A 26826-nucleotide genomic window follows, 5' to 3' on the forward strand; every position below is an offset into this window, starting at 1 on the left:
CGCTCCGTCCTCTTCTCGATTTGCTGAAGATTTCGCCATTGCCACCCTTGGGCGCAGAGGCAAGCTAGTACGGCATGCCCCTCCCTCCGCCTCCGCCTCCCATGCCACCTCTCTGTGGTCCGCCCGCGCCGCCCATTCCTCCTCCTCCCGCACCGCCGCCTCCTCCAGGCCCGACCACGGGTCCGCGTTCGGGATTGCGATTGCCCGGACGCGCGGGATTGGGACATTGATTCGCGAAGCTGTGTACGCACGGTCAGCGAGTGGAAGAAGGGAGAGGGGGAGGCGAGGCACGTACTGGCCCATCTCGCCGCACTGTGAGAGAGAGAGAGAGAGAGCAAAGAGAGGGTCATCAGTAGAGGCTCGGACTCAGAAAGCACACGCAGCACCTCTCTTTGTGAAGCGATCGCCAGAAAAGCAGCACAACGTGGCCCTTCTTGCCCATGCAGCTTCTTCCACTCCCTTGCCCAGACGCGCCTGTCCGTTTCCCAGCATCCTCTGGTCGGCAAACTCACCTTGAAGCACATCGGCTCCTTCCTCTCTCCCCTATCGCCTCCTCTATCTCCACCGTACCCTCCTCTCCCTCCGCCTCTGCCTCCCCTGCCTCCACCTCCTCCATCTCTATCCCCGCCAAACCCGCCGCCTCCGCCGCCCGTAGCGTAGCGCCGCTCGCCGTGCGGCTGTCCGAATGCCTCTTCGAGCGTCATGGGCCTGTGTGTCTGGATGGGCGAGGAGGCGCGCGAGGCGGCAGAGGGCGGATTGGTCTTTGGGCTGGAGGAATAGACGTCAGCCGACGGAGAAGGAGATGTGCAGGGGAGGAGGACGCACTGCCCGAGGAGACACTCTTTGCCGCTGGGACAGAAGCCGGCGATGTAGAGAGGGCAGGCGGGGCGACGGACATGCTTCTTCTCGCACGTTGGGCCTGTGATGAGAGAGCGTGCATCAGCTTGCCGGAGCCTCGTCATGCCTCGTCGCCGCTCGCCAACTCACCCTTGGGACAGAAGCCCCTCTCGTATCTCTCGCATTTCCGCCGCTTGCTTGCCGGCTCGACGTGCAGATAGAGACACTCCTCTGCCTGGTTGCAGAAGCCAAACGTGGCAAAGAAGCGGCACTCGGGCATGCGGCGCATGTCGTACTCATGCAGATAGTCGCAGGCGTCGACCTTCTTGCAGAGGCCGCGCAGCCAGTGCTTGCACACGGTGCGCCGATGCGGGTCGCGCGCCGGCGGGCGAAAGTTCTGCGACGACGGCGGAATGTGGCGCAGCGGACAGCCGGCGCCGAGCGGACAGGGCGGGCCGCCCTGCAGCGAGGCGAGATAGGCGGGACAGAGCTGCGCGTCGAGCGAGAGCTTGAGGTTGTGAGGCGCAGCGGAGAGCGAGGCCTCGAAGGCGAAGGTGTTGTGCGGGTAGCGCGTGTGCAGCGTCTGCGAGAGCAGCAGCGACGAGGAGGGCGTGTTCATGCCGGGCAGCGTGCGCCACGGCGACGAGGAGGCGGTGGTGGTGCGGAGCGCAGACGCTGCGCGCCGTGCGCAAGGGAAGGCACATCGCGCAGCGCCGCGGCGCGCGCCTTGCGGCCGTTAGGCGTTCGCGTCGCTGCCTTCTTCTCCACCACCACGTCGCTGTCTCTTCATGTCCCTCACGCTACCGCCACCCACGCGGTGGCAGCCAACGCTGCACGCGACACAGGCGCCCGCGCCGCCGCCCGTCGATGCTCGGATAGAGGATGAGGCGGCAGCCACTGCGGCGGCCCAGGCGGCCGGCTACGAGGGCCGGCGCATCAGGCGCTTCATGCAGCGCAGGACCGTCGACTACCACCCGGGCATGGTGCGCTGGGGCCTGGTGAGTGGCCAGCGCAGGGCAGACAAGGCAGCGAGAGGGCACGAGAGAGGCGCCGAAGAGGCACGAGACTCAGATGGCGCGCGGGCGGCTACGGCCGAGGGTCCGCCTCGAGCTCCCGCAAGACGCAAGCGCAGAGCTGCGCGGGCCGAGCGCAAGGAGAGCGAGGAGCGGAATGAGGGCGGGAGGAGGCAGGCAGACGCAACGGAGCAGGCGCACTCCAGGCGGAGCGAGGCAGCATTACGTGGAGTGCCGCTTCATCGCGCGTGGACATGGGTCGGGGCGCAGGGCTCTTCTCTCTGCGTGCGAGAAGCAACAAATGACTCGCATCGGTGCTGTGACCGCACCCCGAACACTAGCCGAGGAGAGATGCTGCGGACGTTGCGCAGCTCGTCGTGGCCGCGCTGGGAACCTCTGCGCACAGCAAAGAGGGAGTGAGAGGGAGAAGAGAAGGGAATGAGCCCGTGCTGGCCTCATGGGGCGCTCGGCCTTCGCGAGCAGCAGACGTCAGACTTTCCGCTCTGGCGTCCCTGGCTTGTCCGAGGTCGTATTTCTGTCTCTCTGCGCATGCGCCGCGTCCGCTGCCTGTACCAGGGAAGGACTGCGCCTCAGGTCGATGCTCCTTTCGCCCCCCTCAGGCCACGCGTTGCTCACTCGGCTCTCTGCTCAGCGACGAGCAACAGCCACATGTGTGCGCGACGACAAGTTTCTTCTCCCGAGCGCACATCACATCGTCGATGTGAGTTTTCGCTGTGCTGCTCCACGCTGGGCGAGCGGCAGATTGCAAATCGGACGTGGCACGTCAGCTGAACACAGCGTGTGCTCCTCTCTCTACCCAGCTCCTGCCGCCAGCCGCATACGCAGAATCCAGCCAGGCCGTGACGACGAATCTGGTGCACACGAGCACCAACAAGATTCGCTGTCCCGTCAACGTCTGTCAAGTGCGTTTCCTGCACTTCTCGCTTCCTGCACACAGCATCTCACTCTCGCGCACACAGTGGACTCCCGAGGGACGCCGCCTGCTGACCGGCTCTCAATCGGGCGAGTTCACCCTCTGGAACGGCCTCACGTTCAACTTCGAGACGATCCTCCAAGCACATGACCATCCGATCCGCGCATTGCTCTACAGCAAGTCCGGCACGTGGATCCTCAGTGCCGATCAGGGCGGCGTCGTCAAGTACTTCCAGAACAACATGAACAACATTCATGCCATCCCTGCGCACCGAGAGGCGGTGAGAGGCCTCAGCTTCAGTCCGGACGACTCGAGATTCGTCACAGCAAGCGACGACTCGAGTCTCAAGATCTTTGCGTTTGATGAGGCGAGGGAGGAGAAGACGCTCAAGGGTGGGTTGCAAGAGCTCTTGCGTGAATGTGTGCATCGCAATGCTGAGCCACGTCGTCGACAGGGCACGGATGGGACGCGAAGTGCGTCGCATGGCATCCCTACAAGGGCCTCATCGTCTCGGGCTCCAAGGACAACCTGCTCAAATTCTGGGATCCGCGCTCTGGCGGCAATCTGGCGACGTTGTGAGTCGGCCGCCGCTTCTCCGTCTCCGGCGCTGGCTGCATCTGACCCGCTTCTCTGCGCTCAGTCACGGTCACAAGAACACGGTGCAGGCGGTCAAGTGGAGCCTGGATGGCCATCTCGTGGCGTCGGCGTCGACGGACCAGACCATCAAGCTGTACGACATTCGCAGCATGGCCGAGTTGTACACGCTCAAGGGGCACCAGAAGGAGGCATGCTGTGCGTCATCTCCTCGCCTTGGCTCCCGCTTCCATGCTCACCCGATTGCTCTCGCCGGCAGCGCTCGACTGGCATCCTTCACATCCCGACCTTCTCGTCTCAGGCGGCGGCGAAGGCTCGATGCATTTCTGGTCGCTCAAAGCCTCCGATCCAACCGTGCCAGTCCACTCGATGGAAACAGCACACGACTCCAACATCTGGAGCATGGCGTGGCATCCCCTCGGCCACGTTCTCGCCTCAGGCTCCAACGATCACACAACGCGCTTCTGGGAGCGCGCACGGCCGGAGGATGGCAGGCGAGAGGAAGGGGACAGTGCGGGCCTGGAGAAGGCGGCGAGATGGAAGAGCGCTGCCAAGGGCGGAGAGGAGTGGGACGGTGCGTGTCACAGTGCTTGCTCTACGTCCCGTGCATTCACTGACCCTCCTCCACAGACGACTTCATTCCCGGCCTCAACTCGAATCGCCGCGTGCCTCCGCCTCGCGGCGACGGCAGCGGCGTGCCTTCGCGTGCGCCCTTGCCTCCGTCACACGGCGGAGGATTCAATGGCGCGCCAGCAAACGGCGGCATGGGCGGCGGCGGCGGCAGTGGCGGGCCAGGCGCAGGCTTTGCGCCTCGCATGCCGAGCTACGGCAATGGCAGCGGCGCCGCCACGCCCGGCTTTGGCGGCGCGGGAGCGCCTGTGCCGCTAGGCATTCACAACCACAATGGTCCGTCTGCGATCAAGCAGGAAGTGCCGCCGCCGCGCTGGGACGGAGGCGCGGGCGGTGCTGCTGGATCCGGCAGGGCGCCGTTGCCGATAGCGCATCAGCAGATGGGCTTCGCAGGCGGGCCTCCGCCTCAGCAGCAGCAGTGGAACGCACCGCCGGGCTTCCAGCAGCAGCAACAGCCGCCGGGCTTCCAGCATCAGCAGCAGCAAGGCGGCTATGGCGGCCCACCGCCACCGCAACAGCAAGTGCAAGGACAGCAAGGCATGCAGCAGCAGTACCCCTCGCTGGGACCGCCGCCGCCGCAGGCCAGAGGCGCGGGACCGATGCGCCGCTGGGGCGCTGGGGGCTGAGCAATGAGATCAGCGTGCAAAGAGACGACTCTGTGGTGGTGTGAGCTCGCTTTGTGGAAGCCGCCGCGATGCAGAGCTCTCTGCTCAGCTTTTGGCCATCACATCACTATGACACGCGGGCACGAGAACTCGGTTGCAATTCTGGTCTAGCGCAGACTCCTCCCCTCCTAGTGCCCCGTCGGGCCGCCAGTGGGCGGCTGCGGTGGTTGAGCACCGCCAGCCGGGCCGCTGCCGCTTCCGTGCTGCACTCCCGTCTGTTGATCATCATCGTCCTCATCGTCGCCGGCCAGGGCCGCCGCAATCGCAGCCGCGTCCTCGGGCGAGATCTCGCTGCCGCCAACCTGGTGCTGCGGCTGTTGTGCGGCAGCCGCGGGCGCTGCAGCGCCATCAGGGTGCAGCTGCAGCGCCTCGAAGGCCTCGTTTGGGCGCATGTCGCGCAGCAGCAGGATGCCTCCGCCGCCGAAGCCGGCACGAGCGGCGGCTGCAGCGCGGGCCGCCTCGGGCGTCGGGCCGCTCGTCGGCGTCGACGCAGCTGCAGCGCGAGGTGCCGCAGTCGAAGCAGCAGCAGCGGCCTTCTTGTCGGCCGGCGTCACAGTGCCGCTAGCTCCCGGCGCCGGCGTGGCGTTGCCAAGGAAGCCCAGCTTGCCGCGCGGCGCCACGGCCGCCGTGCTGTGCACGTCCCAGCTGGCACCGCCGCTGCTGGCGCCGTGCACGGCGCGCACGGGCAGCCAGCGGCCGTCGGCCGGGAAGCTGATGTAGTTGAGCTGCACGGGCGTGACGCGGGCGTAGTTGGAGATCTGGCTCGAGGCCGCCTCGGCCGGCTTGGTGCGGCGTGCCTTGGGCGCATCGACCTTCATCGAGTCGTCGCCGTCGCCCTCGGTCTTGACAGCAGCAGCGGGCTTGACGTCGTCGACGTCCATGTCGCCCTGCTCCTCCTTCGCCTTCTCGCGCTCCTTGACGCGCTGTCTCGCCTGCGCCTTGGCCGTCGTGGAGAGCACGGCCGTCTCGACCTTCTCCACCTTCTTCTCGCTCTCCTTCTTCAGCGGCGTCGGGTAGGCAAAGAGACTGGGGCGCGCATTGCTGGCAAAGCTGAATGCCGGCGTGCGCAGTTGCCGATCGAGGCCGATGATGGCCGTCGGCGTGAGGGCGAGCGAGGCAAAGTGCGCCAGCGGGAACCAGTACCAGAACTGGGTGAAGAGCGCCATGCCGACAATGGCGGGCATGTTGTTGCTGCCGCCGCGGCTCTGAAGGCCGATCGTGACGTTGCGGCCGCCCGCGTCGATGATGCCTTGCGCCAGGGCGGCGCCGAACTTGGCCATGGCATCCTCGTGCTTGTCGCCGAGCGTCTTCTCAAACGCGGCGCGCACCTTTGCCACGCGCGGATTGAGCACGTCGTTCTGCTGCACCAGCACCATGGCCAGACTGATGGCGGCGCCCTGCCGGACAAAGTCGACGGGATCCTTGAGCATCGGCTCCAGCAGCTCGACGGCCTCGTCGAGGCCCGTGCCGGCGCACGCAATGCCCAGCGCCAGCGTCGAGCCGTAGCGCACGTGGGCGTTATACGACTCGCTGAGCAGCTGCACGATGCGCGGCACCTGCGTCGGGTTGCGGAAGAGCAGGAAGCCCAGCGACGTGACGGCCGCGCGGCGCACGTCGTCGGCCACGTCCGACACGGCGACGTGCAGCAGACGACGCACGGCCTTGTTGTTGCCCGTGCCGGCGTATGCCAGGGCAATGGCGTGGATGCCGCCGTAGCGCAGGATCGCATCCTTGTCGGCCATGAGCTGGTCGATCATGGCATCGGCCTTCTCCTCCTTGCCGTACCACACGAGCGCCAGGCCAATGGCCAGGCCGCGGATGATCTTCTCGTGCTGCGTCTCGTGCGCATACTGCAGCATCTCGTCGACGGCCTTCTCCGAGCCCGTGCCGAGCATGACGAGGCCCATGGCGTAGCCGGCCGCCTCGCCGGCGACGGCAGAGTCCGTGTAGAGGACGTTGCGCAGCTCCTCGTACACCTCCTCGTTGCCCGTCGCCATGCCGGCGGCGCCGAGGCCCAGCGCCGCGCCGTGCTGCACGATCTCGGCAGGATTGTTCTTGAGCGTGTTCTTCAGCAGCTCCAGCACCTCGCTGCCGTGGTTGGCGTGGATGAGGCCGAGGGCGAAGAGCGAGCCGCCCTCGCTGTACACGCTGCCGGCGCGCCCGTCCTGCGGCAGGTACGGGTGCAGGATGCTGATGCCCTCCTTGAGGTTGCCCTTGTTGATCACGCCGAGCGCGGCCGTGGCGGTGAACTTGCTCCAGTTGCTCGCCTTGGCCAGCCAGTCGAGATTGTCGCGGAGGAAGCGGTCGCTCGTCGTGCCGGCGTTCATGAACGCGTTGGCAAACGTCATGGCCGAGTGGTAGACGCTGTTGCGCGCGTCGAGCGCCTCCTTCGTCGCCTTGAGGATGGGCAGGTCGGCGCGGTTGGAGCGCTGCAGGAAGTCCAGGTACAGCTGGATCGACTCCTCGCCGAGCAGGATGCTGCGGATGCGCGAGAGACACGCCGCCAGCGTGCCCTCCTCGGCCTCGGCAGCGCCAGACGCGGCCGGCGCGGCCATGTCCGAGTCCTCGCCGGTCGACGTCTCGGCCTTGGGCGCAGCGGCGCCCGGTGCCGCAGCAGCCTTGCTCTGCAGGTCGGCACGCACCGTCTCGAGGAACTCCTGCGTGGCGCTCTCTGCGAGGTCGAATGCAATCTGGTACGCCACCAGCAGCGGGTCGTTCTCCGTGTTGGCCATGGCCGAGGCCGAGGCGTCGGTGTGGGCGCGGCTGACGAGCTCAAAGAGCAGCGCCGACGCCAGCTGCGGCGCGCCGAGGTACACGTAGCACTGGGCGATGGAGAAGTGGTCGGGCGACGGCAGCGACTGGAAGAGCTTGACGAGGAGGTGCAGCACCTGCGCAGATCAGGTGTCAGGGGCGGGCTCGCTGACGTGTCGCCACCGCTGCGTCGGCCCTTCGACGCGCTCCACACTTGGCGCCACTCTCGAGCCCTCGGCACACTCACCTGGTTGCGAACCTCGATGCTCGTCACAAAGCCCATGACCGCCTCGAGCGTGTACTGCAGCAGTGCCTTGTCGCGCTCGACGCCAAAGATCTGCTCGATCACATCCAGGCGGCGCGTCTCGAGCGCAATGCCGAGGCCCTGGCGGAACTCGCGCTCGGCAATGCAGCGCGCAAACATCTGCTCGACGATGCGAGCCAGACGTGCATCGGGAGAGGATGCGGTGCTGCTGGAGCGCTGCAGGATGTACGCATCGATGGCCTTGGCTGCAGTGGCGCAGGCGTGTGTGAGCGAGGGCCACGGCTGGCGGAAGGAAAGGGCAGGCACGCACAGATGACCGTGTCGGTGTACTCGTCCTTCTTCTCGATGTCGAACAGACTCTCTGCGCCGAGGGCAAAGGAAAGGGCCTCGTCGAACTCGCCAAGGTTCCAGTACACTTTGGACGCGACGAGCGCGGCGAGGTTGCGTGCGGGAAAGGAGGCGTCTTCGTACAGAATCTCGCTGCGGGCAGGAGCGTCAGCGCCGTGAGGCAGCGGGCGGCAGCGCGAGGCGACGACGCGGCAGTGCCGCAGCGCCCGCCGTAGCCGCAGACACGCACATCTTGGACACGGCATCTGCGATCTCGGCCCAGAAGTGCGGCACGAGCTCGTTGAGCTTCTGCAGCGCGTAGGCCTGCAGCTCCGGCTCGGGCTCGTCGAGCAGCGCCAGGACGCCGGCTGTGCAGCAAGAGTCAGCGAGTGCGGCGCAGAGTGCCACGTGTGCAGCACGCACTGGCCGATGAGATGGGCACGGGCATGGCGGCGGGTGAGGTGTGGGTATGGGGTGGAGGCGAGAGGGTGTTGGCCGCGCCGCCGCTCCATGTCGAGGTGCGTTGCGCACAGGGCACCCAAGCCTCGTCAGCGCTGCACGTCGCTCCAGCTCGGCCGACGGCCGGCACCCAGGCTGGCTGGCGGGCGACGCGCGCGACTCCCGCGCCTGCCCCGGTGCGCCGAGCTTCGGCGTCAGATTGGCGCGGCTCCCGCACGGCTCTGACGGACCGCCGGCCTCATCTCGCGTGAGCTGAGCATGCGGCGCTTCCTGCCTTCTCACCGTCTCGTCTCGCCTCTCACTCTCGTCTTGTCCGCCTCTCATCTGCACACACACCACACAGAAACGGGCCCAAACAGCACTCTCTCTCACACGCCGCGCGCCCGCCTCGCAGCGCCACCACTGTCGCTCCGAGCCTCTTTCTTCTCGTCTACATCTCTTCGCGCGCCGCTCTTCTCGCCGCACCCAGCGCTGCACTCTCCCCGCCACTAGCTCCGCCAGCGCGCTCTGCCCAGCATGGCTACCTCTGCTCTGCCCGCCGCGCCCGCCGCCGCCTCCTCGGCTGCCGTCTCCGCGCTGGCGTCCGAGACGCCCGCCTCGCCCAGCGCCTCCTCCTCGGGCGCAGCCGGCGGCGACGCCGAGGTGCGCACCGTGCTGCACGACGCGCAGAACTTTAACGTCAAGCACCCGCTCTACAACACCTGGACACTGTGGTTCGACAACCCCAGTGCCAAGGGCACGAGTGCGGCAAAGGGCGGCAAGGACTCGTGGGGAGAGGAGATGAACAAGGTCGTCAGCTTTGACAGCGTCGAGGAGTTCTGGGGGTGAGCAGTGGCGCATGCGCAGCGTGGCGAGCAGCAGGAGGGTGCAAGAGAGGGGCCAGTAGCCAGTGGACGGGCGATGTGCGATGCCGAGGGCTGCCTCTGCGAAGCCGGCGAGCCGGGCCCAATGTGCTGCCGCTCCTGGCAGGAGGCCGCGAGTCGTCGTGGCGCAGCTGGTCCGCTCGTGGTCGCTCAGAGTGCGAGCTCTGCAGTCGCGTGCCGGCTCAGCCTCCTCATTGCGCTCCAAGGCGCCCGTTGTGCTCACCTTCTCTGTCGCAGGCTGTACAACAACATCATCCCGCCCTCGGAGCTGCCGCAAAAAGCAAACTACTACCTCTTCAAGGAGGGCATCCAGCCGGCATGGGAGGACGCCGCCAACACAAACGGCGGCAAGTGGAGCATCCAGCTGCCGCGCGAGAAGTCGCGTGCGGACATTGACCGGCTCTGGCTCAACACGGTGAGTCGAGCGCGTCTGAGCTGTGCAGTTGGAAGGACGACGGAGATGGGACCGGGCAGAGCGGGAGCGCTGCCTACCTTGAGGACCAGCGAGGCGCTCTGAGACCTCGTGCTCTTCGTGTCTGAGCTCGGCTCGCTCACGCACTCTTCGCCCTCAGATGCTCTCGGCAATCGGCGAGACGCTCGAGTCTCCCTACGACTCCTCGTCCCCAGCCGCCTCAAATACCGCCGAGGCCATCACGGGCATCATCATGTCTGCGCGGCCCAACCTGTACCGCATTGCGATTTGGACACGCACGGCCGACGAGAGCGCCAGCGGCGAGCTTGACCCCGCACTGCTCAACATCGGCAAGCACTTCAAGGTGGGCATCCTCGGCTACCAGCTTAACCAGCAGGTCGGAGGCGGCGGCATGCAGAGCGACGTCGAGTTCCAGAGCCATAAGGACTCGGAGAGGAAGGGCAAAGGCCGCAAGTTCGTCGTCTAGAGGCAGGGACGCCAAGACTTGCGATGTGCGGCTGTGGCTCGCCTTTGTCTTCGAGGGCGGAGTATCGACGCTCGCCGTGGCTACTCAATTGCGACGCCGACGTTCCGAGGTGCCGCTCAAGAAGGCCGGCGAGTGATCAGCGTCGTGCGCGGTCTTCGTCCGAGCGGCCTGAGCTCGACGCGTATCGACGGCGCTTCGCCGACTTGCATCTGTCTCGCCGTTCGTATTCTTGAGCATGCTCTTCGCACAGCCTCTTTATCTTCCATCATCGCCTCAGAGGCACCTGCCTCTCTTCTGCCCCCTCTCGGCCTGGCGAATGCGCTTCTCCATGCCATCATGCATCTGCGATTCCCTCCATCACTTCAGCATTCTCCCCTCCCTCCTCTCGCCTCGCCCCTCCTCTCTCTGCTGCTCTTTCGCCTTCGACACAGTTCCTGCCCGCTTCACCCAAAAATTCCGCGTCCCTGCCCCACTGGGAGCCCTAGCGCCTCAGGCGGCTCCCAATCCTCAAGCTCCGTCCGCTCCGTAATGGGATCACTGAGAAACTCATGCCGGCGTCATCCCGTCTGGGCCAGGTGAAGGTGTGTTGCATTGCGTGCTCGTCTCTAGCTCTATCCCGTGGCAGCAGGAGTCTCCGCCGTCGGGCGCGGTTCCGGGCTTCTTCCTCTCTCTCCAAGATTCGTCTCTGCCATCTGCTCCGTCACACTGTCCGTGTCCTTTGCTTCCGCCGCCTGTTGCTCCGCCTTTGCCTTTGCCGCCGCCGCGGCCGCCGCAGCAGCAGCCTTCGACTCGTTCTTGCTGCGCTGGCGTTCCGCCTCTGCCTCCGCCAGGTCCTCAGGACACGGACTGGACACCTTCTGCTTCGAGGCCGCCACGTCGCGCGCCATCTTCTCGTTGCGCTTCGCCGTCGACGTCGATGCCGTTGCTGATGCTGAGGCTGCCGCCGACGAGGAAGAGCGCTCCTCTGCCTTGCTCTCTGCCTTCTTCTCTGCCGTCGGCGTCGTCGCCTCATCGGCGTGGTCAGCCGAGGAGGAGGAGGGCTCGATCTCCGACTCCTCCGTCGACGTCGTCTCCGCCTTGGTCTCAGAGTCGGCGCCAGTCGCGTCGCTCGACTTGGCCTCGCGCTCCTCGTCCGGGTCCTCATCCGCCACGTTCGAGTCCTTCTCGATCGCAGCTTGGTCCAGCGACATGTGTCGTCGCCGTACGGACGCTACCACGTCGTTCTTGCCGCGCGGCAGCGCTGGGAGCCGCAGTCGACGACGCGCTACCATGACACTAGGACAGTCGAGTCAGTAGAGGGGAAAGTCTGGAGAGAGCGGGGCGAACGCACGGAACAGGAGACTTCTGCACGAGATAGTGACTCGTCGAGCCCAGCAAGATGCCCTTGAGCGAGCCGAGACCGCGCGACCCAACGATGCACATCGTCGGCGAGTAGTAGTCGAGCAGGTCGCAGATCATGTGGCGCGAGTTGCGCTGTTGTAGCCGAGACCCAGTCAGCGTGTGCGCGCGAGGAGGCCAAGGCGCAGGGCAGAACGCACAGCGTGCAAGGCTTGACAGCTGACTTTGACGCCGAGACGTGTGCGCTGCAGCGTGGCTGTGACCTGACGAGCGAGAATGACGGCCATGGATTGGCGCTGTGTGCGTGTCAGCTCGGATTCGGGTACGCCCTGCTGCGGATCTCTAATCGAGACGACGCACCAGCTTCTGGTTCTCCAGCCGGTTCGCCTTGTCCTCGTGCGAAGGGTTCGACGCATCCACTGCGTGCACCTAGGTTCAGCTAGCCTGTCCATGGCACTCGTCTGCGATGTCACTCACGCTTGGCGTCCGTCTCCATTACCGAGCAAACGAGCGTCTCTGTCATGCAGCAACAGCTCGCGTCAGCATGAGACATCGCACAAAGGCCGCACGACGCACCGTCGCCATCACGCAACACCGTGCCGATGCACCACTCGATAGCGTACGATGCCTCGCTGCAGGGATGCTCGCGTCAGCCTATCGACGCCGACGTCTCCGCGCGGACACTCACTCTGAGCCATCGCTAGCGACCACGTATCGCTTCGGCCTCTTGTTCTCCCGCGCCGCCTTTTCATACTCGCCGTGCACGAGAGTGATGGTGCAGCGATTCCTCTCAAAGACGGGCCTGCTGGCCGTGAGAGCATGTTCACCCTCATTCGCCTTCGTGCCGAATGTGCGTGGCTGTGAAGGCGCCTGCTGCTCTCCGAGCACGACGTTAGGCGCTTCGGCAAGATGCGCATCTTCTTCGTGCCCTGAGGGATGCATCTCGCCGAGGTGCGACGCATCGTAGTCGGAGGGACCGTAGCCTGCTGGCTCGGCATCGTGCTGCCATGCGTCGTGCAGACCGATGCATCCGGCGTTGCGCAGCGTGTTGTCGATGGTCTGGCGCACCGAGCGGGTAAGGCAGGCAGCCAAAACGCGCACGCAAGCTGACTCACCTCGTCGTCGAACTCGAGGTACTCGTCCTCATCATCCTCCGTCTCTTCATCGCCCGTAGTCTCGTGGTCGCTGCCACTCGCGCTCTCCGGCACCCGCTCCGTGCTCTTCCGCGGTGATGCCTCTGCACCCTCCTCCGCGCCCGGCACGCGCTCCCACTCCTCGTCGCCCTCGGCATCGCCGTCCGAGTCGGCGCTGAACGCGTTGTTCCGCGGCGTCAAGCCGATGCGGCGACGGCTCGAGCTGGCGCCTGGCTCATCGCCGCTCTCGCCCGTCTCGCCGTCGGTGTCGCTGCGCGCATCAGCACTGCCTCGCCGGTCGTCCTTCGGCAGCGGCGCGACACTACTGCTGCGCTTCGAGCTGCTGCTGTGGTGCCGGAACGGGCTCAGACTTCGCCTGCCCGCGTTTGCCAGCCTGCTCTTGCGCGACTTCTTGCGCTTGCCATCTTCTCCCAGCGCGCCCAGCGCAAAGGGATTGTGCGTGTCGTGGGTGATGCTGATGCCCGTGCTGTTGGTCAGTGCGGGCCCGAGCAGGGCACTGGCGATGCTGCCGTGCGAGTGCACGCGCGGGAGGAGCGAGGAGAAGGAGTGGTGCGAGTGCCCCGAGTCGCGCGAATGCACCGAGGCACTGTCCTTGGCGGGCGGAGTGTGGCTCATGAGGGCAATGGAGGGGGTAGTGGAGGGCGGTCGCTGCGGTCTGAGGCGCGACGCTGCTGAGCGGCTGGCGCATGCCCCGCACGTCAGCACCGCGCCGCGCCGTGCGCCCCGAGAGCGGAGTCAGTATGCCGAGTGCCCGTGTCCGGCCACGTGACCGGCCCGCCTGCCCTCGCCGCATCCCTGACCGATGCCGCTTTTGCGCTCGATATTCGGCTTGCTGTGCCTGCGATCAGCATTGTAGGTCATGAGGGTCATATGTGAAGCAAGCTCGGGGCTGCCGTCCGCTGTGGTGCCATGGCGACGCGCTCCTCGGGCGGGGCGCACGCCTTGGCCGCACGCTCGCATGTTCTGGCCCTTGACAGCCGTGCACCGCTCCAGCAGTCGAGAGAAGCGCTTCGGTGCACCATGCCGACAAACCTGCCATCAGAGGCAGCGAGCATGCAGCAGCGTCTTGTCGCTCATCTCCACGCTGCTCATGAAGCGATGATGAGGCAGCTGCAGGGACGGGGCAGGCATGCAGCCGATGCGCGCCCGTGCGCTTCCGACCTCATCAGCCCTCCGCCCACTACGCGGACAATCTCGGGCCTGCTCCTCTTCGCTTCATCTCGTAGCAGCAGAAGCGCAGCACAGCATGAAGCAGCATCATGTTCTTCCGTGATGAGGAAGCGGTAGGTGCGACGCAGGTGCAGCAGCCAGCAGAGGGTAGCTCGCGGTTGCGGCGCACGCCGACTGACGCCGCCGCGCGGCCGAGGCGGCCGAGACGCGGCGGCTGGACGTGCAGCGCTCTCGCTCCCGCTCTCGCCGCCCGCGCCGCAACGGACCGTTGCCCGTACAGAGCGAGAGCTGAGCGCTGAGAGCCGCTGCGCTGCACGTTGACGCCTCATGCAGCATCAAGCGCACGCATCACGCATCGGCAGCTTCAGAGCGCAGCGGCGGACGGCGGCGCACGCACGCTGCAGCGGCGCCACCTCGCCCGCTGCACCCTTGTTCCCGCTCCGACGCTTGTGGGAACGGCTGCTGCCCGCTCAGACGCAGGCAGAGCGTGCAGCGCCCACGCTCCCTGTCCTCTACTGCGGCTCGTCCGCGCCTCGTCATTCTGTCGTTGAGCCAGCGCAGCGGCACCGGCAGCGGTGCCTGGCGGTCTAGTCTCGTCTGCGGCTGCCAGGATGCTGTTGTGGCCGGCCAGGCAGCGAGGCAGCGACGAGGCGCGGATGCCCGATGCGCGCCATGGCTGGCGAGATGCTCGCATGCGCTCGAGATGCGCTTCATCAAGCCGTGCTCTCCTGCACGCTCACGCTGCATCTGCGCTCTGAGACCGGCAGCTGCGGGTAGTTTGCCTCGCATCTTGCTCGTCTGCGTCAGCACGCAGCAGCGCAACAGGCGGCCGGCGCCAGAAAGCATGAAGGAGCGCACGCAGCAGCAAGGAAGCGCGGCAACGCGGCGGCTGCGGCGGGCGTCGGAGGCCCTGCGCCCGCTGCTGACGCTGCGCTGGATGGCAGACCGCCTCGCCGAGGCGCTCCTGCTCCTTGATCTAGCCAGCCGCCTCTCGCACCTCCTGCTCCGCTCCACGACACCGTCACTCCCTCCTCACGCCTCGCACCCTCGGCGCCCGCCATGCGTCTGTCGTCGCTCCTCCTCGTGCCGGCGTTGGTGTGTGCCGTGCTGGCGCAACAGCAGCCTGGTCCGAGCAGCAGCAGCAGTGCGCCCGCCTCGCCGAGCGCCTCTGCCTTGGCCTCTGCCTCGCAGGCCGAGTCGGCCGCAGGCAGTGCCGTTGTGGCCACGAGCATCTTCACGACGACGCTCTCGCGCGGCCAAGCACGGCCGTCCGATGCGCCCGCCTCGGGCTCCGTGTACGCCACCTATGCGCTCTACATCACCACGCTCTCCGCCTCTTCCAGCAGCAGCAGCAGTGCGAGCGCGTCGTCCGCGGCGGCCTCGGCTGAGCCGACACACACCCACGATCCATCCACCGATGGCCTCCCGCTCGACACGCACATCGACGGCGCGTTTGGCGTGCTCGGCGTGCTGCTCATTGCCAGTGGCCTCGCGCTGGCCATCTTTGGACCGAGCATCCGCTGGCTGTTCTGCTTCGTCACTGGGTGAGTCGGCGAGAGCGAGCGATGGACGTGCGGCGGCAGGATGGAGGCGTACGGACGACGGCGAGGCTAGCCTAAGCCTGGCCTTGGCACGGGACTCAGACTGCGGGGCCTCATGCGCGGCGGCACAGGGCCGAGGTGGCGCAGAACAGCCCACCTCGGCCGCACAGGCTCGGCCAGCCGGAGGCGCAGCGGGACCTGCGCCGTCAGCGCTGAGATCGCACGGGTGCTTGTTGGCCCGCAGCTGTCAGCGCAGCGCGAGCAGCAAGCACAAGCGCGGCCAAGCAGCGCCGCAGGCGCACCCTCGGTCAGGGTCGTGCATGAACGCGAGATCCCGCGGACGCAGCCGCGGCGGCGGCACGGCAAGACGCGACGCGCGCGCAGCGGCTCCTGAAAGCGCGGCGCAGCAGCAGCAGCGGCACCGCTCCTCCGCCTGCAGCCACGACGCAAGGGCGTGCGCGCCTCTTGTTCGCGAGACAACGTTCCGCAGCGCCGGCCGCAGCGCCTCCTCTCGCCGCTCGATTGCGAGATGAGGTCAATGTGCGCGGCGCTAGAAGAACAGAGCTCGCAGGGGCCGTGCCGGTGCCTGCGGCTGTGCAGCAGCCAAGCCTCGTTAGGCTGCGCCGCACCCGCCCCTACCGCGCATTCCCGCCGACGTTCGGACGTGTGCCTCGGGATCTCGCAGCCGTCCGCTCTCTGCTGCAGATCGCACATCACACTCCCTCTTTGCTAACACCACCACCATCACAGCGCCTACTGGCTGGCGCTGACGTGCATCTGCCTCATCTTCAAGCTCGGCATCCAGAAGGCCGTCTTCGACCCCACGCCGACGACGCGCGGTCTCTTCCTGCTCGCCGCCGCCGTCGCCGGCATCCTCGGCGGCATCCTCTGCATCTTCTGGTGGACGGGCGCCAGTCTGCTGGCTGCCGCACTCGGCGGTCTCGCGCTCGGTGTCTTTGTACAGGCGTGCAAGGCCGACGGCCTCATCGGCCCGCTGGGCCTGCGCTGGATCCTCTACATCGCCTGCACCGTCGCCTTCGCCTCGTTCTCCTGCTGGCGCCGCGTGCAGACACCCGTGCACATCGTCTCGGCCGCCTTGGCCGGCAGCACGGCGCTGGTGCTCGGCATCGACTGCTTTACCACCGCAGGCCTCAAGGAGTTCTACGCCCGCAACATCCTCGGCAACTGGCTGTTCGAGGACCGCCACGTGCCGACGTTTGCCGACGGCCGCTTCCCGCTCGTCACCGTCATCCAGATCGAGCTGGGCGTCATCGGCGGCTGCACTATCCTGTCGCTCGCACTGCAGTCCAAGATGTTCGGCGAGCTGCGCAAGAACCTGCGTGCGCTGCGTTCCGACGACGAGGACCGGCGCACGCAGTCGCGCGCCAAGCGTGCTGCCAAGAGCATCTTCAAGAATGCGCAGCGCGACCTGCACGAGTGGGAGGTGCGCCATGGCTACCGTGCCGCTGGCAGTGAGATGCGCACCAAGGACACGCCGGACGCCACGCTCGTCTCGCGTCCCAAGACGTTCCATCGCGACTCGACGATGAGCCTGCTGCCCATGCACACGCGCGAGAGCCGCAGTCGCAACGACAGCATCGCCACGACGTTCCTTGAGAAGCCGTCTGCCGGTGCGCCGTTTGCCGAAGACATGGGCGTCGCCTTTCCTTCGCCGTCCACGGAGAATGCTCCGGCAGTCGACCCCAACGCCACGCCCGAGCAGGCGGCACTCATCGAGGAGATCGCAGAGATTCGCCGGTCCATCACTCTGCTGCGCTCGCGGCCCAACTCGATGGTCCTCGATGCTCTGCCCGCTTCTTCGTCGGAGGGCATGGCGCGCACCGAGTCGACGGCCTCGTCGTCGGAGCGGCATGCAGGCTCTAAGCCGGCACCTTGGATCACGTCGGATCGCTCGCCGCGCGTGCGCACTTTGTCGCGCGGCATGAGCATGGATCTGGCCAGCATTCCCGACGAGCTGCTGCCGCCGGTGCCTGCAGGCCACGTCGCCGGCGCCGACGCCGCCGAGCCGGCTGCTACCGGTGCTCGTCGCAGCAGCGTCGCTGAGCCCATGGAGAGCATGCGGCCCTTCTCGACGCACAGCTCCTCGGGCGCCGCACTGCAGATGCCTGAAGCCACTGCCACGCCTCCGGCCACCCATGGTCGCTCGCGCCGTCTCTCGCGCACGCTCTCTGGCGGCATGCCGCAGAGTCCGCCGCTGGAAGCCTCGTCGCGTCGCGTCATCGTCGACACGCCCGAGGCAGCAGCCGCTCGCTATGCCAAGGCACTCAACCGTCGTTCTACGGCCTCGGGGCACGATGCGCCTCGTCAATCCGGCGGTGCTGGTGCTGGCCTCACGCTCTCGGAGCTCGAGGAGCGTCATCGTGCGCAGATGAGCAAGATGCAGTCGCCTACGGCCGAGGCGTTCAAGGTCGCGCTTGCAAAGGAGGAGTACGAGAAGCGCAAGGCGGCCGAACGGCGTGCCATGGAGGCAAAGGAGCGTGCGCGCGCTCAACAGCAGCAGCAGGCCTCGCAGGAGCGTCGCCAGTCCTCGACGCCCGGCCAGCCAAGTGCCGTCCCTGCGCACGAGAGCGGCATGCCGCACTCGCGCTCGCGCAGTCTGAGCATCGACATGCTCAAGAATAGCGAGCGCGACACCTCGGTGGGCCAGAAGCGCGCCAGCGGCGCCATGCGTGCAGCGCAATGGCGCAACAGCCTGGTCGAGATGCCTGCGCCGCCTGCCATGGCTCGCGATGGCTCTCGCTCGCCCGTCACCGGCAGCGGCAGCATGGGCCGTCGCGGCTCCAACAGCACGACGCAGATGGCGGGCAGTGCCAGCTACTTTGCCATGCCGCAGCCGGCCAGCATGGGTCGCTCCTACTCGACGTCGCCCGGCGGTCTGCACGGCGCCAACGAGCTGCAGCGCGTCTTTGAGCACGCCGCCGAGCCGACGGTGCAGCAGCGCACCTCGCCCACGAGTCCGCGCAAGCCCTTGACGGAAGCCGACCGCCGTCGCATCTCGGAGGGTGCGCTCGGCCCGCGCGCTTCGCTTGTGCACCAGCAGGCTTCGCCAGGCGGACTGCTGCGCTTCGATCCCGTGGCTGCTCAGGCTTGGGAGCAGCACATTGCGTTGCAGCAACAGCAGCAGCAGAAGAAGGGCACATCGCCTGCCAGCCCTCGCCAAGGTCGTCCTGCGTCGGGCTACTTCGCCTAGCCCCTCCGTCCAGCTTCGCTCTCGCAGCCCACATCACACACGTTCACACTCTACTCCACTCTACACCTCGACTTTCTGCTGCATCAAGACCTACTGACTCCCGCTCTACATCATTACATTACCAGACACCTGCCCACACACATCAATCGTCCCTTGCTGCTGCTGCTCCCCGTCCCTGCCTCCCTGCAGACTCTCTCTGGTCATTCTCTCGCTTTCCCCGCCCTCGCTACACCTCTATCTGCTGCTACTCGCGCAATTCAGATCTGCTTGAGGCGCACAGCAAAGCCTGATCTGGACAGAATCGCGCGGCCATCGTGCTGTTACAGACGCACACGCGTGTCACCGGGATCAGCCGGGCCGAGGTCAACGTTTCACGGCGCCGTCGCTGCACCAGCACCCGGCAGCTGCTCGGCCCATGAGGACAGGCCCGATGTGCGCCTTGCCTTGCATCGCACCGCTGCCCAATGACGCCGCACCACAGTGTGCTTCTCCGGAGACAGCAGATCTGTGCAGCGAGAGGGGTCGCAGCTCGCTGTCGGCGGCAGGTGTGGAGCTGCGTCTGGCGTGCCGTCCCCCGAGGCGGCTCGCGTGTCCATGCCTCGACCGTGGCTGCGCTTCTTCGCGACTCGTCTGCTGAGATGTGCCTGAAGCAGATCAGCAATCGAACGCGGCCAGGCCTCTGTGGCATGCCCAGCGTCTCCTTCTCATGCTGAGGCATCGCGAGCAGCGTCCACGAGGCGGGTGCGGCGGCGCTGGTGCCGGCGGGCTGGCGGCGCGCGCAGGCGGCGTGCCTGAGCCTCGGCCGCTCGACGCTTGCGGCGCAAACCGCCGCCGCCGCGTCTCGGGCACACGGCCTGCCTCTGCACCCCACGCGCCGCGCGCCGCTCTCCCTCTCGCCCTCTCTCCGCCCAACCAGCACCCTCGCATGTCCCTCCCACTCCTCGCCATCTCCACAGCGTCTGCACCTTCTTCATTCTTGCTCAGCTCTCTCCGCGCTGCACCTCTCCTCGTCGCGCGCCGTCCTGCGCCGAGCCACGCCCGCCCCTGGCACCCCAACACTCGCAGCCACTCTGCGGCGCAGACTCGGGCCGCGGCGAAATTTGTGCACGAGCCACGCCGGTCGCCTGCTGTCCTGCTCCCACACCCGCTGCCTCTGCTGCGCGCCAGCTGCGTCCCGATTCGCCAGACGCACCTGCGTCCCGCTGCTGCGCCTCTCTTCAGCTCCAGCTCCACCCACTCCGTCGCTACTGCCTCGCCGCTTCTCGCTCCACGCTCCGCTACTCGCTCCCTCTCCGCAGGGCACCTGCCGCTGCATCTCTCGTCGCGCCTGCCCCAGCGCGTCGCTCCTCTCGCCGCGCATCGCCGCGCCCTACACTCCACAGCTGCCGCCATGCCGCAGCGGCAACGACTGGCCATCATCGGCTCGGGCAACTGGTGCGTCGCGAGCGTGTCCTGCACTGCATCTGGCAGCAGTGATGCTGACTACAGTGTGCAGGGGCAGTGCCATTGCTCGCATCGCCGGTAGGTAGTGAATGGCACGATCGTGCTCGCGCTCTCACGGCTCACCTCAGCACACCTGCACAGGCCGCAACGTGCTGCGCTACTCTGATGTCTTCGAGCCAGAAGTGCGCATGTATGTGCACGAGGAGATGGTGCGTCTGCCTGCAGCACTTGCCGCTCTCCACTCGCTCACCCTCGTCTTGCAGATCGACGGCCGCAAGCTCACCGAGATCATCAACACGGAGCACGAGAACGTCAAGTACCTGCCGGGCATCAAGCTGCCGGACAACGTGCTGGCGGTGGACTCGCCTGTGGGCGCTGCGGAGGGCGCGGATCTGCTTATCTTTGTGCTGCCGCATCAGGTGAGCGACGCGCGGGAGAAGGAGAGGCGCGGAGAGCTATGCGTGGGTGAGGAGGGATGGGCATGGCGCAGCGAGGCAGACTGCTGCGCGTTGCGCATGTCAAGTAACGTAGGCTCCGACTGGCTCCCTTGCGCGGCATGCGGACGACAGGCGTTGGGAGCCGTGTCTTCGCACAAAAGAGCCATGCTGACCTGCCAATGCTCGCAGTTCATCCCGAACGTGTGCAACAGTCTGCGCGGCAAGGTATCGCCCACAGCGCGCGCCGTGTCGATGATCAAGGGCGTGGAAGTGAGGGACGGGCAGATCCGCATCTTTGCCGATGTGATCGAGGAGCTGCTGGGCTGCAAGTGCAGCGCCTTGAGCGGCGCCAACATCGCAAACGAAGGTGCGTTGCTTCTCGCTTCATGCGCCTGCCGGCTGCGCACTGATGCACCCGTGCGCTGCGCAGTGGCACAAGACAAGTTCTCCGAGACCACGATTGGCTATCGAGCGGGCGACCGCGCCACTGCAGAGCTCTTCTTCAAGGTCTTCGACACGCCTACCTTCCGTGTCGGCCTGGTGGAGGATGTGGCTGGCGTGTCGCTGTGCGGCGCACTCAAGAACGTCGTCGCCATTGGCGCTGGCTTCACGGATGGCCTGGGGTGGGGAGACAATGCGAAGGGTGAGCCAGGCAGCGTTGAGGGGTCAAGGACGTAGCTGACGATACCTCGACAGCTGCGGTCATGCGCATCGGCCTCATGGAGATGAAGCAGTTCTCGATGGAGTTGTGAGTGTGCTCGCTCGGCCGCGCGCCTGGTCAGGCCGCTTACTCCGTGCCGCGCACGCAGCTTCGATGGCGTCAAGAGCTCCACCTTTACCGAGACGTCTGCCGGCATCGTGAGTCATGGCGGAGTAGACCAACAAGCTGCGGAGCAGCTTTACTGAGCTCCTGGCTGCCAGGCCGACTTGATCACCACGTGCTTTGGCGGCCGCAACCGCAAGTGTGCCGAGGGTAAGCTTCAGGCGGCCGGCAGCGCAGCTGCATCGCGTCGCTCATGCTCTCGTCTGTGCCCTTAGCATTCGTCAAGACGGGCAAGAGCTTCGATGTGCTCGAGAAGGGTGAGCTTTCTCGCACAACGGAGCGCGGCGTGGCACAGACTTCTGACTCGTACACTTCGCGCACACAGAGCTGCTCGGCGGACAGAAGCGTGCGTCTCCTTCCGCCGCATGCCCATGCTGCTCGCTCATGACTGACGACTGACGCCGGCCTGCGTGTAGTGCAAGGCACAGAGACGGCGCGCGAGGTGAGGCGCTCGCACTGTTGTGCTCTGAGTCGTGCGCACACTGACGCTCCTTTCGCAGATCCACACGTTCCTCAAGCAGCGCGGTCGCCTCGACGGCTACCCGCTCTTCCGATCAGGTGCGTCGCTGTGACGCCTTCTTAACTGCGTCGCTGCTCACATCAGCTCTCCACCGGCAGTGTACGAGATCGCGTACAATGACGGCGCAGCGAGTGAGTCGGCCCTTGGCGCCGTGCGCACGTGCAGTGCTGACGCAAGCTGGCACAGAGGACCTCACTTCGAAGCTCTGAGCGCGCAAATTCTAGTTCTCTTGGGTTGAAGCCGATGACGTGGAGCAGAGGGGCAGCCGGCTGCGAGTGCGCCGCGCGGCACGGGCCGACACGCGGCCTGCCGCCTGTGCCGGCCGATGTGCTGGAGGGAGGGGAGTCGAGAGATTCGTGACGCAATGCAACGTGTTCAGACAGTCACTGCGCATCTAGCAAGAGGCATGGCTCGCCGTTTTGGGGTGGTGCGTATGTGTACAAAATGAGGCCAGACAGCAGCAGGTGAGGACCGTCCCTCAGACGGCAGCCGAGCGCGCCGCGTTGAGCTGGATGGCGCTGGTAGCGCAAATCTCGGCCAGGCGACGCGCCTTGTCGTCGAGCTGGCCGAGGAGCAGCGTGCTCTCCAGGCGGCTCGGCTCCGAGGGAATCTTGAGGCTCTTGTCGTCCATCGGCAGCGGCGGCAGGCCCTGGGCCTCGCGCGCCGCGTTCTCCGCCTGCCGACGAGCCAGCGCCGCCTCGGCACGCGCCTTCTCGCGCGCCAGCTGCCGCGATTGGTAGCCCACGTTGCCGCTCTCGGCCGCGTGCTCGTCGAGCGCCTCGAGCGTGGACTCGAGTGCGGAGGAGAGCACGGGCGTGTGAGAGAGCGTCAGGAGCGTGTGCGAGGCACTGATCGGCGCCGTCGGCGGCGAGGCAAGCTGCGAGGCAGTCGAGCTGGAGATCAAGCTGGACGCCGGAGCAGAGGGCGTCGAGAGCGAAGAGAGCAGCGCGGAGAGAAGCGCAGTGTTGTGCAGCGAGATCGGGATCTCGACGAGGATGTTCGAGAAGGTCAGGCGGTGCTCAATGAGGCTGCACACGAGGGTCAGTGGCAGGCAAAGAGAGCGCAGAGAGACTACTGCGACTTACTCGGCGGCGGTGAACTTGCCCTTGCGGTGCGAGTCGATGAACGATGGAGAGAGCCGGTACGCCTTGACGACGGTGTTGCCGGCGGCCGACTGAGCGAGGTCTGCGCCGAGCCAGGCATGAGTTTCGGAGCATGAAGTGACCCTGGCGTCCTCTCTCTCTCTCCTCTCGGACCCCTCATGCTTGCAAGTAGCCCGCAGAAGCGCTCTCACTGCCGCACAGCCCCAATCTGCTCCACACACCTACTCACCGTGCACGATCAGCACGCCCTTGCCCTGTCCGCTGGCGCCTTCCCGCTCCATCAGGCCCGCCACGGCAGCCAGGCCGTCGACAACGCTCTGCTGCAGGAAGGAGCCGAGGAAGCACGACTGGTACAGGCCCACGGGGTTGGCGTCGGCATTGACGTCGCGCATGAGCTTGACCATGGCGGCGTTGTAGCGCGCAGCTGCCGGAGGGAGCATGTGAGCAAGGAAAGGAGGAGAGGCGGCCGGGCGACGGCATCATTGCGACAATGGCCAGGCCTACGCCATCCGGCTAGACGCTGGCCTCTGCACACACTGCCGCTGCACAAGCACTGCTCGCCCTTGCTGCACTCACCGCTCTGCTTGCCCTTGTCGGCCTCGTCGTCGTCGTCCTTGCTGCTGGAGCGCATGGCGCTGGCGGGCAGGCCGAAGCAGTTGCTGACCTCCAGCGCGCCGCCAATGTCGAGGCCGAGCAGCGTGCCGAACGCCTGCGCCGGGTGGGCGTCGCGCGAGTGCTTGACAATCTTGGTGAGCGCGAGGCCGTCGAGGCGCACCGAGGTGATCTGGTCCGACTCGAGCTCGAGCGCGGCGAGGTCGAGCTCGGCGGCCGACACGCCGGCGCGCGACGGCTCGTTGCCAGACGGCGCAGGCGCCGGCGTGGGTGCGGGCGCGGCGGCCGAGGCCATGGTGATGGGGCGGGCAGACATGGTGTGGTGGGTGGGAGGGCTGAGCGTGGCCGCACCTCGAATCGCAGCTGCCTTGTCCGGGCTGCAGCGCCGTGGGAGGCGACTCGAGGCGAGGGGCGCCGCCGCACGAGAAGATCTCAGGCCGCGCCACGTGGGCGAGACGCGAATACAAAAATAGGCCGAGCGCGAGGCGTGGCACACTGCTCTGGCGCCTTTCTTCGCGCAGGCCGATTGTTGTATTCGGTGCGGACCGCACCGGTCGCCGCCCGAAGCTCGCTCTCGATGCACAGGCGCTAGATGGCCGGCACCTCTTGCCCTCACGCCATCAGCCCACACACACCACACATCATGGACGACGCCGCCAACACTCCCATGGACACGCAGCAGCAGGCGCCCGTGCCGCAGCTGCAGCAGGTGCCGCAGCAGCAGCTGCAGGGCGACGCCAACGACGGCGTCGACCCCGCCGAGGCCGCGCGCCAGAGCCGCAAGGAGAACCGCGTCTACGTCGGCAACCTCAGCTACGAGGTGCGCAGCAATCACCTCAAGGACTTCATGCGCGAGGGTGAGCGGCTCGCCGTGTGGACGTGATGCTGGGTGTGGAGGGAAGGGATGCTGCAGTCGGGCAGCCGCGCTCGTCTCGCTTCGCACTGCCTGCCATCACGTCGCGCTGGAGGAGCACGCTTGCCAGAGCATGTCTGCGCATCGATCAGCTGCCCGCTGCTGCGCCTCCATCGCCAGCTAGCCTGCCAGCCGTTGCCGCGAGCCCATGCCCTTCGACGCCCCGCGCAAGCCCTCGCTCGCCGACACGCAAGATCACTCTACTTCCCATCGCGCCTCTCCGACACCGAATGCGCATCGGCGCATGCGGCGCATCCCAGCGGGCACACAGCTCATCTACGGAAGGAGCATGTGCGGATAGGAAGGAAGCAGCAGGAAGGAAGGACGAAGGGCAAGGGCAAGGGATCGGGCAAAGGACATGGGCACGGGCAACGGCATGGGCAGGCTAGGCTGGTGGTAAGGGGTGTGGGGCAGAGGGTGTGGCTGGTCCTGGCGTCTGACTCTCCCGGCAGGTAAGCCTTCTTCTCCTCGTCCCCTCTTGTGGGGCACAGGGCAGCGCAGACTTGGCAGGTAGGGCAGCGAGGAGAATCGAGCTGGCTGACGGGCGAGGCAGCACTGACGGGCAGGCAGCACGAGTGCGAAGACGGAGAGGCAGCTCGATCGATCGTGCCGCAGCAAAGGGCGGCATTGGAGCAGACCTCGGCTCGCGATGCCAGGTCCGGCGCGGCAATGCAGGGGCGGCCAATCGAGGGCGCCGAGCTTCTGTCTCTCCCACATCCGTTCATTGCTGACGCTTGCACCTGTCTGGCTGCACAGCTGGCAATGTCGTCTTTGTCGAGGTGCTCTCGCTGCCCAACGGCATGAGCAAGGGCTGCGGGTGAGTGGCGCTCCTGGCTCAGCGCCGTACCTTTGCGCGCGGAAGCTCATCTCGGCTTTGCACGCAGCATCGTCGAGTACAGCTCGCAGGAGGAGGCACAGCGCGCCATCAAGGAGCTGAGCGACACGCCGCTGCTCGGCCGTCCCGTCTTCGTGCGCGAGGTGAGTCGCTGCAGCCAAGTCGGAAGCCGTCGCATGTGCTGACTCGTCGAACAGGACCGGGAGCAAGAGGCTCGCTACGGCGCCCCGCCGATTGTGGGCCGCGGCTTCGCTCGCGGTGGCTTTGCCGGCGGACGCGGCGGCTTCGGTGGCCCGCCGGGCCGCGGTGGCTTCGGCGGCGGCTTTGGCGGAGGCTTCGGCGGCCCGCCGCCGATCGCTGCGGCGCCTGGCTGCCAGCTGTACATCGGCAACGTGAGTTCGAGCAAACGCGATGTCTGGGCCGTGCAATGCTGACGCACCTGTCTCGCAGCTGCCGTTCCAGGCCGGCTGGCAGGAGCTGAAGGACCTCTTCCGCTCCGCGGGCAACATCGTGCGCGCCGACATCAACATCGGGCACGACGGGCGTCCCAAGGGCTCGGGCATCGTCGTCTTTGCCACGCCCGAGGATGCGCAGAACGCCATCAACATGTACAACGGCTTTGACTGGAACGGCCGGCCCATCGAGGTGCGCGAGGACCGCTTCGCCTCGGGCGCCCACGGCGGCTTCCAGGGCGGCCCGCAGGGCGGCTTCGCGGCGCACCCGGGCTTCCAGGGCGGCTACGGTGGCGGCTTTCAGGGTGGCTACGGCGGCGGCTTTGGTGGTCCGCGCGGCGGCTTCCAGGGAGGCTTCGGCGGCCCGCGCGGCGGCTTCCGTGGAGGCTTTGGCGGCGGCTTTGGCGCCCCGCGCGGAGGCTTCCAGGGCGGCTACGGCGGACACGGCGGCTTCCAGGGCGCCGTGGCGCTGCCGCCGGCCGAGCCGAGCCAGCAGATCTTTGTCAAGAACGTGAGTGTGGCCAGAGCGCGCATTTCGGCTGCGAGTGCTGACCACACACGTGCTGCAGCTGCCGTGGTCGACGTCGAACGAGGACCTGGTGGAGCTCTTCCAGACGACGGGCAAGGTCGACGAGGCCGAGATTCTCTTTGAGCACGGCCGCTCCAAGGGCGTCGGCGTCGTGCAGTTCGCCACCGTCGGCGAGGCAGAGACGGCCATTGCCAAGTTCAACAGGTGCGTGATGTGCTTCGATGTCGCGCCTGCTCGGGCTGACCACCCGCACCCTCAGCTACCTCTACGGCGGCCGCAGCCTCGAGATCGAGTTCAACCGGGCGTGGCGCGACTTTGCCGGCCTGGTGCGTGCGCTTCCACCTCTCTCACTACAGCCCCACTGACGTCTGTCTTACAGCGCGCGAGCGGCGATGTCGCCATGGTCTGAGCTGGGCCTGGTCGGGCGCGGCGCATGGGCATCAGGCGCTGCTGCACGAGTGTCAAAATGAAGCTTGCTATTTACGCTCTGATGTCGTTGTGTGTCTCG

At 66.7% G+C, this 26826-nt stretch overlaps 9 protein-coding genes across 9 annotated transcripts; 5 read left to right on the forward strand and 4 right to left on the reverse strand.

The window, feature by feature from the left end:
* Positions 1-24: 24 nt before the first annotated feature.
* On the reverse strand, positions 25-1495 carry FA09DRAFT_327434 (hypothetical protein). Its single transcript, XM_025741399.1, has 5 exons — positions 988-1495; positions 826-919; positions 513-768; positions 296-312; positions 25-239 (listed from the first exon to the last, which is right to left on the reverse strand). Exons 1-5 carry the CDS (start codon positions 1454-1456, stop codon positions 65-67), a joined length of 1011 nt encoding a protein of 336 aa, XP_025600984.1. The 5' UTR covers positions 1457-1495; the 3' UTR covers positions 25-64.
* A 112-nt stretch (positions 1496-1607) lies between these two features.
* FA09DRAFT_327435 (WD40 repeat-like protein) lies at positions 1608-4659 on the forward strand. Its single transcript, XM_025741400.1, has 8 exons — positions 1608-1835; positions 2503-2571; positions 2672-2773; positions 2831-3176; positions 3239-3359; positions 3425-3576; positions 3638-3952; positions 4009-4659. Exons 1-8 carry the CDS (start codon positions 1626-1628, stop codon positions 4632-4634), a joined length of 1941 nt encoding a protein of 646 aa, XP_025600985.1. The 5' UTR covers positions 1608-1625; the 3' UTR covers positions 4635-4659.
* Positions 4660-4793: 134 nt separating this feature from the next.
* FA09DRAFT_303804 (putative RPN2-26S proteasome regulatory subunit) lies at positions 4794-8526 on the reverse strand. The gene is made up of 5 exons (XM_025740451.1): positions 8440-8526; positions 8267-8384; positions 8000-8169; positions 7672-7934; positions 4794-7561 (listed from the first exon to the last, which is right to left on the reverse strand). Exons 1-5 carry the CDS (start codon positions 8462-8464, stop codon positions 4802-4804), a joined length of 3336 nt encoding a protein of 1111 aa, XP_025600986.1. The 5' UTR covers positions 8465-8526; the 3' UTR covers positions 4794-4801.
* A 465-nt stretch (positions 8527-8991) lies between these two features.
* Positions 8992-10237, forward strand: FA09DRAFT_336121 (eukaryotic translation initiation factor 4E; the record flags this gene model as incomplete). Its single annotated transcript, XM_025743840.1, has 3 exons — positions 8992-9299; positions 9576-9753; positions 9911-10237. The coding sequence occupies 3 exons, from the start codon at positions 8992-8994 to the stop codon at positions 10235-10237; spliced, it is 813 nt and encodes a 270-aa protein (XP_025600987.1).
* A 611-nt stretch (positions 10238-10848) lies between these two features.
* FA09DRAFT_358080 (hypothetical protein) lies at positions 10849-13579 on the reverse strand (the record flags this gene model as incomplete). The annotated part of the gene is made up of 8 exons (XM_025744907.1): positions 12691-13579; positions 12264-12634; positions 12152-12207; positions 12053-12091; positions 11936-11994; positions 11776-11871; positions 11568-11710; positions 10849-11512 (listed from the first exon to the last, which is right to left on the reverse strand). Exons 1-8 carry the CDS (start codon positions 13342-13344, stop codon positions 10849-10851), a joined length of 2082 nt encoding a protein of 693 aa, XP_025600988.1. The 5' UTR covers positions 13345-13579.
* A 1316-nt stretch (positions 13580-14895) lies between these two features.
* On the forward strand, positions 14896-18928 carry FA09DRAFT_327440 (hypothetical protein). The gene is made up of 2 exons (XM_025741401.1): positions 14896-15443; positions 16191-18928. The coding sequence occupies exons 1-2, from the start codon at positions 14959-14961 to the stop codon at positions 18649-18651; spliced, it is 2946 nt and encodes a 981-aa protein (XP_025600989.1). The 5' UTR covers positions 14896-14958; the 3' UTR covers positions 18652-18928.
* Positions 18929-20041: 1113 nt separating this feature from the next.
* Positions 20042-22083, forward strand: FA09DRAFT_336124 (NAD-dependent glycerol-3-phosphate dehydrogenase; the record flags this gene model as incomplete). Its single annotated transcript, XM_025743841.1, has 15 exons — positions 20042-20085; positions 20147-20172; positions 20236-20303; positions 20358-20513; positions 20721-20898; positions 20962-21174; positions 21228-21276; positions 21341-21389; positions 21453-21504; positions 21570-21611; positions 21680-21700; positions 21771-21796; positions 21855-21912; positions 21973-22005; positions 22061-22083. The coding sequence occupies 15 exons, from the start codon at positions 20042-20044 to the stop codon at positions 22081-22083; spliced, it is 1038 nt and encodes a 345-aa protein (XP_025600990.1).
* Positions 22084-22268: 185 nt separating this feature from the next.
* Positions 22269-23931, reverse strand: FA09DRAFT_327442 (hypothetical protein). The gene is made up of 4 exons (XM_025741402.1): positions 23554-23931; positions 23207-23401; positions 22960-23059; positions 22269-22902 (listed from the first exon to the last, which is right to left on the reverse strand). The coding sequence occupies exons 1-4, from the start codon at positions 23903-23905 to the stop codon at positions 22353-22355; spliced, it is 1197 nt and encodes a 398-aa protein (XP_025600991.1). The 5' UTR covers positions 23906-23931; the 3' UTR covers positions 22269-22352.
* Positions 23932-24256: 325 nt separating this feature from the next.
* FA09DRAFT_314370 (RNA-binding domain-containing protein) lies at positions 24257-26796 on the forward strand (the record flags this gene model as incomplete). The annotated part of the gene is made up of 8 exons (XM_025740760.1): positions 24257-24446; positions 25259-25319; positions 25387-25480; positions 25535-25729; positions 25788-26300; positions 26359-26522; positions 26578-26644; positions 26698-26796. 8 exons carry the CDS (start codon positions 24257-24259, stop codon positions 26725-26727), a joined length of 1314 nt encoding a protein of 437 aa, XP_025600992.1. The 3' UTR covers positions 26728-26796.
* Positions 26797-26826: the final 30 nt, after the last annotated feature.

This window comes from Tilletiopsis washingtonensis, assembly GCF_003144115.1.
Source record: "Tilletiopsis washingtonensis strain MCA 4186 unplaced genomic scaffold FA09scaffold_2, whole genome shotgun sequence".
Lineage (NCBI taxonomy): Eukaryota > Fungi > Basidiomycota > Exobasidiomycetes > Entylomatales > Tilletiopsis > Tilletiopsis washingtonensis.